This window comes from Glycine soja, chromosome 18 (genome assembly GCF_004193775.1).
Source record: "Glycine soja cultivar W05 chromosome 18, ASM419377v2, whole genome shotgun sequence".
NCBI classification, from domain to species: domain Eukaryota; kingdom Viridiplantae; phylum Streptophyta; class Magnoliopsida; order Fabales; family Fabaceae; genus Glycine; species Glycine soja.
The window spans coordinates 48,380,924-48,393,143 of record NC_041019.1 but is presented as its reverse complement, the minus strand read 5'-3'; the positions used below and the strand labels follow the sequence as shown (position 1 = coordinate 48,393,143).

The following is a 12,220-nucleotide window of genomic DNA, read 5'->3' as shown; positions in this document are numbered from 1 at the left end:
TTCGCCAAGTAATGATGTTGTTCTGGTGTTTGTATCACCTGGTTCATAAGCTCCTAGAGACTCTGATGGTCGGTGAGGATGACGAACGGGTGGCCAAGAAGATAATGCCGCCATTGGCGAATGGCTGTTGTGATTGCATGGAGCTCCCTCACGTATGTCGATGAATGCTGGAGGCGGGGGCAGAAAATCTTACTGAAGAATGCTATGGGGTGAGAACATTGGGATAGGACAGCTCCCATGGCGGCACCGGAAGCATCAGTTTCTAAGCAAAAGGGAATATCAAAATCCAGCGAAGTAAGTACCGGGGCTATCGTCATGATCTGTTTCAGTGTGTTAAATGCACGTGTGGCCTCGTCGTTCCAAAAGAAGTTGTCCTTACGGAGTAATGTCGTCAGTGGGGCCGCTAATTGGGCATAGCCGCGAATGAAGCGCCTGTAAAACCCTGTCAACCCGAGGAAGCTGCGGAGGTCCGAAGTTGAGGTTGGGATTTGCCAGTCCAGCATGGCGGATATCTTCGATGGGTTTGGGGCTATGCCTGCCGCGGAAACCATGTGACTGAGGTATTGCAGATTGGTTTTGGCAAAAACACACTTCGAAGCACGAAGGTAGAAGGAGCTCTGTGTGAGGGTGTTGAAGACTGCTTCCAGGTGTTGAATGTGGTCTGCCCAAGAATTGTTGAAGACCAATATATCATCGAAGAAGATCGCAATAAATTTTCGCAGGAATGGTCTGAGCAATTCGTTCATCATGGCCTGGAAGGTGTTTGGTGCGTTGCAGAGCCCAAAGGGCATCACGCAGTACTCATAATGGCCGGTGTGGGTGCGGAAGGCTATTTTGGGGATGTCTTCTTCGGCCATCCTGATTTGATGGAATCCCTGGCATAAATCCAACTTGGAGAAGCAGGAGGCGGCGCCCAATTCGTCGAGTAGCTCATTAATGATGAGCATTGGGAATTTATGCTTCACGGTGATAGCATTGAGCGCGCGATAATCCACGTAGCAGCGCCAACTACCGTCCTTCTTCTTCACAAGGAGCACAAGAGAGGAATAAGGGCTGTGACTTAAGCGGATGAGGTCGGAATGGAGCATGGACTGGACTTGGTGTTCGAGCTCGAATTTCTGGCTATGGAGGTAACGATAAGGTTTGACGGAGATGGGTTTCGAGTCAAGTAAGAGATGAATGTGGTGGGATATGGGGCGGTCCGGGGGCAAGGAGGTAGGCTCGCGAAAAAGATGCTGGAATTTGGTCAAGAGGGGGGAGAGCTCAGGGGGTGGTGGTTGATCATCAACGATGAGGGTGGGGGAGTAAGAAGGGGTGTGTATCGGGCCAATGTGGAAAAGAACGAAGATGGCTTGGGTTTGCAGCATACGGTTTAGCTGTTGGGCTGATGCAGAGGGGGGTGTGAGAGGCATGTCCGCCACCAAGTGAACGGGGAGGCCCAAGTGGGTGAAGTCCATGGAAAGGGAGGTGTAGTCAGTAGTGACTTGGCCCAAACCCCTTAACCATTGGACCCCTAGCACTATATCCGCGCCACTTAGTGCCAACCCGAAGAGGTCAGTGTTGAAAGCGTGACCCTGGATGGTAATGGGAACGTTGGGGTAGCGGCAGGTGCATTGGATAATGCCTCCGTCGCTGACCATCACCGTTAGGGGGGAAATCGTGGTGGAGGGAAGGACGAGAAATTTAGCCACCCGCAGCTGCACGAAGTTGTGCGTGCTGCCGCCATCGACAAGGATGGTGAGGCGGTGGCCGCACACTGTGCCGTAGACTCGAAATGTTTCAGGGGCAGGCATGTCGGCTAAGGCATTCAGGCTGAGGTGAGGTGGGGAGTCCTCTGTGGGTGGTATGGAAGAGAAGTCTGAAGGGAGAGGTGAGTCGGGTAGGGGCGGGGGGTGGGATGTCATCCTTGGCGATGAGAAGGTGGATGCGCGGGTGGCATCGATGACCTGGAGACCACTTCTCCTCACAATAATACCAAATGCCTTTGTCTCTCTTGAGGGCCAGCTCCTCCGGGGAAAGACGATGGATGGGGGGTTTGGATAGGGTGGGGGTGGATGGAGGCTGGGACAGAGGTGAGTGGGTGGTAGTAGGGGGTGACGTTGGTGGACGAGAGGAGATGGGCGTGGGGGTTGGATGATGGCCATGTGGAGGGTATCGGGGACCGCGACGGCGAAGCTCGGCAAGTTTGTCTTCTTGGAGTTTGGCCAAGGCCATGGCCTAAGTCAAACAGACCGGTTGAAAAGCCTAGACCTCCCGGCGAAGGTCAGGCGACATCCCCGATATGAAACAACTCATCAGTAGGGGTGGAGCATGGCCAATGACCCTATTGGCGAGCCGTTCAAACTCTGACAGGTACTCGTTGACGGAGCTGCGTTGCTGGAGCTTAAAAAGAGCTCCATATGGATCATCATAATAAGAAGGGGCAAACCGGGATTCAAGCACCTGCAACATGGCTTGCCAAGACGTGAGGAAGCCATTTCTAGACATCCACTGATACCAACATAACGCAGGGCCCTCCATGTAGAAGGAGGCCACTGTGAGGCGTTCCACGTCGCTAATACCCTGATAATCGAAGAACTGCTGGATTTTAAAAATCCAGCCAAGGGGATCTTGGCCATCAAACCTCGGGACTTCTAGCTTCATATGGGGTCTGAAATTGGATGTGGGAGGGGGTGAGGGTGGCGGTTTAGGTGAGGGAGGATTGGTGGTGAAGGAGGCAAGGCGATCGATAAGGGAGTCAATTTTGAGGTTGAGGTCGAGGTTGGTTTGTGTAAGAGTGTGGTGTTCCTGGGCTATTGTTGCCTGGTGTTGGGTGAGCTTGGCGACAGCCTCTTCCAGGCGTTCGAGGGAGGTCTGATGTGTAGTGTGTTCAGGCATGGGGGACGAGGGAGATGGCAGGTCGGACCAGATTTGTTAGGCGCTTCTACTCTACTGACTATATTGAGCTAAAGGTAATTCTCTTCTTGCTGAATTTTATTCATATCACGTATTTATAACAAGTAAAAGATAAAGATATGAGCAAAACCCACAGGTGGGGCAGCTTCTGAAACAAACCAAAAGTGGAAATAACAAAATTGACTCTCTGTCACTAACCAATTCTTACAACAGAATTTGTAAAGAAAATCTAATAAGCAAGAAATGGCAATTGCACGTTCAAATGAAATCCTAGTATTGGGTTGGTTTCTTAATAGTTCTCTTGGGCTGGTATTGTCCTGTATCCTGCTGCTATCATATATAGTTAACTATGTTCCATGGTTCAGTTATGCATATGGCAGATTTTTCCATCCTAAAAACTCAATTTGAAGTTCGATAGTTACTAATGTTCTCTTTGAAGACTGATTTCTCAGCAATAATCTTGTCCAATGACTTCTTTTAATTTCTTTAAGAAGTGGTTAATCCTATAATTGATTATTTACAAAGTCAAACCAAAAGGCTTAAACTGAAGCTTTTTTTATCAGCAAAGTCTGAAACCAAAATTAGAAATTATGTTAGACATGTTTTTAAAATAATTATTATGAAAATTAACAATTTACCATATGATAATTTATCACTGAATTTTCAATATATTTTAAACAAATTTAATTTATATGAAAATATTTAAATAATATACAGGTTTAATTGCATCTATATTCATTTTCATTTGAATTATGTGTGTAGTTTATGTTCCTTCAAGTATTTTTTTAAAAGCCAATTTATCATTATCTCTAAATTTAAGAAAATTTAGTCCCTTTATATATTATTCTTATTCTACATAGGTTCTTATTTTTATCCAAATATTTAGGGGGTACAATGGATTTGAGATTTGATTTTTTAAAAGAATTTAGAAATTAAAAAAATTAAGTAAAAATTTGATAGAATTTAAAGGAATTTTTGTGAAGTGAGAATAGGATTTGAAGAGTGGGGAATTTAAGATTTTTTTTATTGTGAAAAAATGTGATATTGTGGTTAATAAATTAATTGAGAGCAAAGGAATTAATGTCTAAAATATAATTTAATTCAGTTCATGAAGGTTTTGAGTAGAAAATGAAAAATTGAGGATTTTAGTAGAAGAAAATTAATAAAATAATCAAATTTGTTTAATTTTTAAAATAAGATAAATTAATTTACTAAAAAATCAAAATTCCATAAGTACGCTTAATACAAATTAAAGAGATAAAAAATATAATCAAGATTAATATATTATTTAGGTGTTCTAATAGTTTATTGTTCAAATATATTCTTCAGCATAAAAATAATTTTTCTTCTTTTAATATATCCTGAAAAGAATTGTTATTGGAAAAAAATATTTGGAAATGAAAATAAAGTTCTTTAAGTAATTATGCCATATAATTGTCAAAGAATTAATTGTATTTTTTTATTGATTTTAAAAATAATCAACCCGAAACAAATTATTAGTTGATAATATTTCTATAAAAAAAAAATGAGTCTTAGAATTGGCTTTGGTTGGGTTTAGGGGGGGAAAAAAACGAGTCTTGGAAAAACAAAAAAATAATACATATAACTTTTGATGATCATTTGACCAAGTTTTTAAACTTGTCTCTAATAGTCTATAATACAACCCTTTATTGAAGAACTCATTACAAGAAGGAAAGAAAAAAAAAAAACGACTCAGTTGGGGGTAGTTTCATAAAGTTGTGCTTTAAAGAAAGAAAGAAAAATGTTTCTAAAAGCGAGTTTTTTAAACACTCAGTCTTGTGTCTAGCTACCACTTCTATATCTTATAAATGGTGTATGTAAACCTCTTAGTCCCATTGTATATCTCCTCATTGAGTGACCAAATGGTTTAGTTCTAATTCAGAAGAAGATTTGAGGATTTAAGCCTAAAGTGGTTTATTCTTTTATCCATTCTACAATTTAACTATAACAATATTAAGATTGATATATTATAATAATAGGTCGAGTTGATATAATCTTGTTTTGTCTTCAATTTATTGGGTTTTGATCTTGTTGGCTTCATGGTTCAAGTAAATTACCGAAATAAATTTTCAAGGCAAGTAGCAACAAGGAGAAATTCATCCTAACCCGCACCAGGCTTACCCTTGTGTTGGGGAGATTCGAGTGGTACACCTGTGGACCACGAGCCATCACATAAGGAAGTCTGACGCCACATTTTAACCCAAAACCTTAAGGCTCAGGTTTATGGGTCTTCTCCTCACTTATATGGTGTTCAACCTTTCCACTTCTACCCGATGTGGGATTTCACCTCACACTTGTAACCCAACACATCTCTCCCTCAAGTGTGAGTCTCTTCCACATGGTAGTCTCCCCCTCGAGCGGAAGTCTTTTATCATCCACGAGTATAGCCATGGCCACATGCGATACTTGCCCTGCCCGCTAGCCATTATGGCCACCCTGCTCCACTTGCAGGGTACGCTATGCCGCTAGCCATTCTGGCCACCCGCGATACTTGCATACTCGTCTGAGCTGGTCACCAACTTGAACCATCGGCTCTGATACCAATTGTTGGGGAGATTCGAGGGGTACACATGTGGACCACGAGCCACCACATAAGGATACCTGACACCACACTTTAACCCAAAATCTTAAGGCTCAGGTTTATGGGTGTTTTTCCTCACATATATGGTGCTCAACCTTTCAACTTCTACCTGATGTGAGACTTCACCTCACACTTGTGACCCAACACATCCCCCCCTCAAGTGTGAGTCCCTTCCACATGGTAGCCTCCCCCTCTAGCGGAAGTCTTTTATCATCCACGAGTATAGCCATGGCCACCTGCGGGACTTGTCCTGTCCACTAGCCATTCTGGCCACCCCGCTCCACCTGGTTAGAATGTGGTGTCAGACTTCCTTATGTGGTGGCTCGTGGTCCAGGGGTGTACCCCTCGAATCTCCCCAACAATTGGTATCAGAGTCGATGGTTCAAGCTGGTGACCGGCTCATACGAGTATGCAAGTACCGCAGGTGACCAGAATGGCTAGCGGGCAGGACAAGTCCCGCAGGTGGCCATGACTATACTCGTGGATGATAAAAGACTTCCGCTAGAGGGGGAGGCTACCATGTGGAAGAGACTCACACTTGAGGGGGGGATGTGTTGGGTCACAAGTGTGAGGTGAAGTCTCACATCGGGTAGAAGTGGAAAGGTTGAGCACCATATAAGTGAGAAAAAAGACCCATAAACCTGAGCCTTAAGGTTTTGGGTTAAAGTGTGGTGTCAGGTCTCCTTATGTGGTGGCTCGTGGTCCACAGGTGTACCCCTCGAATCTCCCTAACAATTGGTATCAGAGCCGATGGTTCAAGCTGGTGACCAGCTCAGACGAGTATGCAAGTACCGCAGGTGACCAGAATGGCTAGCGGGACAGCGTACCCCGCAAGTGGAGCAGGGTAACCAGAATGGCTAGCGGGCAGGGCAAGTACCGCATGTGGCCATGGCTATACTCGTGGATGATAAAAGACTTTCGCTCGAGGGGGAGACTACCATGTGGAAGAGACTCACACTAGAGGGGGAGATGTGTTGGATTACAAGTGTGAGGTGAAGTCCCACATCAGGTAGAAGTGAAAAGGTTGAACACCATCTAAGTGAGGAGAAGACCCATAAACCTGAGCCTTAAGGTTTTGGGTTAGAGTGTGGTGTCAGGCTTCCTTATGTGGTGGCTCGTGGTCCACAGGTGTACCCCTAGAATCTCCCCAACAATTGGTATTAGAGCTGATGGTTCGACTAGGTTCTAGCTCAGACGAGTATCCAAGTACCGCAGGTGGCCAGAATGGCTAGCGGGCAGGACAAGTCTCGCAGGTGGATGATAAAAGACTTCTGCTAAAGGGGGAGGCTATCATGTGGAAGAGACTCACACTTGAGGGGGAGATGTGTTGGGTCACAAGTGTGAGGTGAAGTCTCACATCGGTTAGAAGTGGAAAGGTTGAGCACCATATAAGTGAGGAAAAAGACTCATAAACCTGAGCTTTAAGGTTTTGGGTTAGAGTGTGGTGTTAGGCTTCCTTATGTGGTGGCTCGTGGTCCACAAGTGTACCCCTCGAATCTCCCCAACACCTTGATCATTTTTTAGTTACTATCAAAATAATTCAATGATTCAATTATTTAAATTTAATATGCACCAAGACTTATTAAATGAAATAATTATATAAAAAATTACTTTTAAAGTAACTTAATTCTCGGTAACATACACACACAATCCTTAGAATTTAATGGTTATGCATGATAACTGTCAACCAATCAAAATTTAGTATTTTTAATTATTGTAAAAAACAATAAATTTAAGTATATGATTGTTTCTAATTAGATGTCATTATTATGTTACACTATTAACTTGTAATCTATTTTTTTCATATACATACAGGAGATTTATTAAATAAAAATGACTCTCCTCTTATATATGAATGTGCATGAGAACTATAAATTTATATCATATAATCAAATGGTCAAGATTAAAAATTAATTGTCACATAACCACTTCAAAAAGTCATGGGTATTTTTTAAAAAATCATTCAAATATGATTGAATGATCTATATTTATAGTTATCCTTTCTCACAATAAAAAAATAGTCATAAGCTCCCCATGTATAGGAGTGTATCAAGTAAAACAAGTTTTTATAACAAAGGGTGAGAACAACAAATCTAAACAATACAAACACTCATGGATGATTAGGATTAAATCATAAAATTATGTCATCTGAGATTAAATTTCTAATCCTAACCTTTATAGATTTGTATGCTAAGGATTTGTTCCTCGTTGCAAACACATCTGCTTTATTATTTTGGTTGCACAAACACATCTATCTATACTAGCTATTTTGCATTTTTTATACTTCGATTTGGAGCAAGGAAAAAATTAGTAGTGCATTTAATTTAGGACACTAAAACAAGGATGCAATTGTGTAGCTTACCTGGTTGTGACGCACTAATCTCCAATTGTGCACCTAATCTTCACAATGCCGAAACCCTTTATTCGATTCTAGTAATAGTTTTAGGGTAACATCCTCTGTTTGCTGAACTAACCACACCACTCACTTTTACCCTCTAAAACCTCTAAGATCTTAAAATATAACCACGACTTTTGCTCCATCAATGCTTCCATGTACTTATTTTTTGCACTCTTTAATTATGTAATCTTTTTCCCACGAGACAATAGCTGTAACAAGTGCGTGCAATTGTGTAAAATCATAATTTTTAAATATCTTTTTAGTACTTACAATTAAGTAATTTAGTCTTGTTTTGGTTTTTTTATTGTTTTGTTTTTAGTTTTGCAACTTATGTTTTTTTTTCTCTTTATAACACTTTAGATAATATTTTGCCACCCTTGGGTTTATTTTCTATGTGTAAGTGCATGCAAAATAGAAAAAATAATAAAGGGAAAACAAAGAATAAAGGGAACAATCAGAGAGGTACATATATGTAATCTGAACAAAGAATGAAGGAAAAACAAAAGAAACATATGACCATGTTTTCATCATGTATGTGAATGATAAGAATATGAATCCGGATAAGTTGATGTTGAAATGGGTGGTGAGGGGTAACATGTACACCTTGGGTCATGAATTACCTTCTTCTTACTGATATCAAGCTTTGAACACAAGACGCAATACCACCCTTGAAACCTTTGATGGACCAAACTATTTTGATCCTCATTGTAATCCCACTCCTCTTCCATGTCCGAGTTATTTTCTTCAGTATCTTCCTCTGCTTCATCATCATCAGTAGGTATCCAAGTCAAACCAAACATTGGAAGAATGACAAGGAGAATTTTATCAATTTTATGGTTGCTCCATTTTTTCAGTCTCTCCAAAAACAATGCTGGAGCTACAACCAATCCTGCTCCAACCCCAAAACCCAATCCAATTGATACATAAGTCCAGTCAAATTTAACTCCAGAAACTGTTTTAGGTATTTCTTTTGCATTTTTCGTATCAGAGCACTTTTTAGGCAAAGGTACTCCACACAATTCTGCATTACCAACAAAGGAAGATGCATCAAATGTTTGAAGCTGGTTACCTACGGGGATTTTTCCCACCAGACGATTAGAGGAAAGGTCTAGGTACGAGAGGAAATTTAAATTTGCAAGCTGTGTGGGAATTTCTCCATCAAAATGGTTGCTTGACAGGTCCAATGATTCAAGCTGTTTTAAATTCCCTATAGATGAAGGGATATGGCCTGCTAAAGCATTATCTGACAAGTTGAGCAAATTAAGTCTTGTAAAATTCATAAGCTCTTCTGGTATTGTTCCTTCAAAATTGTTGGATGAGAAGTCAAGAGATGTGAAGACAGTAAGGATTTTAACAAACTCCATCTGTAAACCTTTGCTTGTAAGTGTCACAGAATCCTGATAATATATACCACCAAACTTAAGGACTTGAGATGCAATGTGATTGAACTCTGATCCATCATCATCTTCATCAAGCATCATTGCCTTCCAAGTTTTGAAGCAGTTGTTTGGAAGTACACCACTGAAATTGTTGAATGACAAGTCCACAATTTGAAGCATATACCAAGTACTATTAGAATAAGGACATCCAACGTGACCATGGAATTTGTTTCCCCTCAAAACCATGACACGGAGTGTGGATATTGTCTTTAAGAAACATGGAAATCCATCATCTACCTGATTGTTACCAAGATCCAACACCTCTAATGATGTGCAATTTGCAAGAGATTTGGGAATTGAGCCCCACAATAGATTACTATTAAGATCCAGAGTCCTTAGAACACAAGATACTGGAAATTTGTCTGGAATGCTGCCATGGAACTTGTTATGTTGCAGATTTAATACCACAAGTCTCTCACTCTGTGTTAAGCACTCTGGAATTTTCCCATTCAAGTGATTATAGGAAAAATCCAGAACTAGCATATTTGAACTATTGCACAAGGATTGTGGAATATTCCCAGATAAATTGTTTTTGGAAAGAGACAGGAAAATTGTGTAAGACAGAAAATTACCAATATCTGATGGAATAGTGAAACTGAAGTTATTGCTTGAATAGTCCAAATAAGTGGCATGCACCGGAAATATTTGAAGCTTCCCTTGGAGGTGATTATCATGAAGGTCAAGGAGACTCAAATTGGAACTAGAGTTCTGCACAGGTCCTTCTAAATTGCTGAGTAAATTGTGAGAAAGATTTAATTGAACCAGAGCGTTAAGTTGCCAAATCCATGTTGGTATAGATCCTTGAATATTGTTGCTTGAGAGGTCTAAAGTTGTTATTTTTGATTGGTTTCTCAAGAAACTAGGGAACTCTGTCAGGTTGCAGGAGGCCAACTGTACAATTTTCATATTGGGGATGGAAGATATTAGGCCAACATCTGCAAAATTTGTGTCTATTGACAAATGGTTGTGTGAAAGTCCCAGTGTAGTTAGATTTGCAAGTCTATGAATCACATCTAGCTTCAATGTGCCATTTAACTTGTTTGAAGATAGTTCAAGGACAACAAGTGATCTGAGTTGAAAAATATCTGTAGGAATGGACCCGTTTAAATCATTTCCACTTAAATCAAGGATCTCTAACTTGGAGGAAGACATATTTGAAAATTTATTCAGTTGATCCTGGAAATTGTTGTTGGAAAGTCGAATACTTCGTAGCAGTGGGAGAGAAAAAAGAGAGGAAGGAAGGTTTCCATCGAGGAAGTTGTCCTGCAAATCAATTTGGAGCAGATGTCTTAGGCCGTCAAAATGATAAGATGTGATTGAACCTGTGAAACCATTGCGTGAGAAGTCTAAATGCGTAAGATTCTTGGACATATTCAGGGATGGAATTGGACCAGTAAAGTCATTAAATGACAAATCCAGATAAGTGAGTTCCCTGAGTCTTGACATTGAACTGGGTAGTGTTCCGTTAAAACTGCAATTACAAATATCCAAGATGGATAACTGCCCAAGATTACTTATAGAAGCCGGTAATGCTCTTGAGAACCTTGTGTGACTTACAATCAATGTGTGAAGAGGAGCATTCAGTGGAAATTCAGGCAAAGATCCATAAAGATCCTCATTGAATGATAAGTCTACAACAGACAATGTTGCTATCTGAAAGATTTTCTCTGGAAATGTTCCAGTCAATTCACAAGAACTAAGGTGAAGGGTGGTTAAATTTGGAAAATTAGCAAAGGTTTCTGGCACTGGGGATGAGAAATTGTTCTGATCAAGACGAATGATTAATAGATTCGGATGTGTTGTCAGGGAAGGATCAAGGGGTCCAGAAAGATTGCAGTTTGACATGCTCAGCTCCTGCAGGCTAACTAGGGGCAACAAAGCATTGCTCCATTTATTTCGTTGAGCTGATACACTTACACCATCCATATAGAATTGTCTAAGCATGGTGAGGTTTTGGACAAGCATATGCAGATCTAATTTTTCAAGTTTCAGTGGTTGCCCATATAAATAGGAAAGAGAAGAGATATCAAGAGTAACCAACCTTGTCAGGGAAGAAATCTCTGTTGGAATCTGCCCCACAAAGCCAGCATGAGACAAATTCATATATGTTAAGTTCTTCAACTTGTTGAAACCGGATGGTATCTCAGAACTGAAGTTATTAGCAGACAAATTCAGTATCTGGAGATTTTGCAAACTGAAAAGAGTACTTGAATTGTCAAATCCACCATAGATAGATTCTCCACTCAGGTCAAGGCCAGTAACTTGCCCATCCTCGTCACAGGCAACACCCCTCCACTCACAGAAATCTATGCTTGAATTCCAAGACACAAGTTTTGTAGACTTATTAGTCTTGAATTTGAGGCTATTCTTAAGTTTGAGCAATGATTGTTGTTGATCCTCAACAATTTGGGCTTTTACCCCGGTGTAGTAAACACTGTGGTGTATCAAGAAGCAGTAGCAGAATATGAAGGAAAGGAAGGGAACATGGGGAATTCTCATTGGATTCTACTGAGAGAGACACACAATGAACCAAAACAACAGTGGCTGAAGAATAACTCATAACTCATAACTCAGAAATATATGCAGAAGAAAAGTTGAGTGAGAGAGACGGCTTAGCCACAGAAAAAAAGAGTGTAAAATGGCGAAGCAAAGTCAAAGTAAACAACTTTCTAAGTTGTCAGTCTTTTATTTTGTCTTTATTTCTCTCCCTTTTCTATATTTTTCTTCGGGGTGTGCCGTTTGTAATTAATTATCCTTACCAGAAAAGGAAGAAAAACAATGCTGCCATTATTGCATTCATTTTACAGGCCACTTATTGTCTCAAGATTTTTTTGGCAGCATAGCTTGTTAAATGGAGTTGGCAATATTGGCAACTTAATATAAAGA

At 40.5% G+C, this 12,220-nt stretch overlaps 1 protein-coding gene across 1 annotated transcript; it reads right to left on the bottom strand.

Annotated features, from left to right (window-relative positions):
* Positions 1-8,296: 8,296 nt before the first annotated feature.
* Positions 8,297-11,999, bottom strand: LOC114394796 (receptor-like protein 7). The gene has a single exon (XM_028356469.1). The coding sequence runs from the start codon at positions 11,831-11,833 to the stop codon at positions 8,423-8,425; it is 3,411 nt and encodes a 1,136-aa protein (XP_028212270.1). The 5' UTR covers positions 11,834-11,999; the 3' UTR covers positions 8,297-8,422.
* Positions 12,000-12,220: the final 221 nt, after the last annotated feature.

Coding starts and splice junctions, on each gene's coding strand:
- LOC114394796 (XM_028356469.1), bottom strand. CDS start 11,833: ATGAGAATTCCCCATGTTCCCTTCCTTTCCTTCATATTCTGCTACTGC.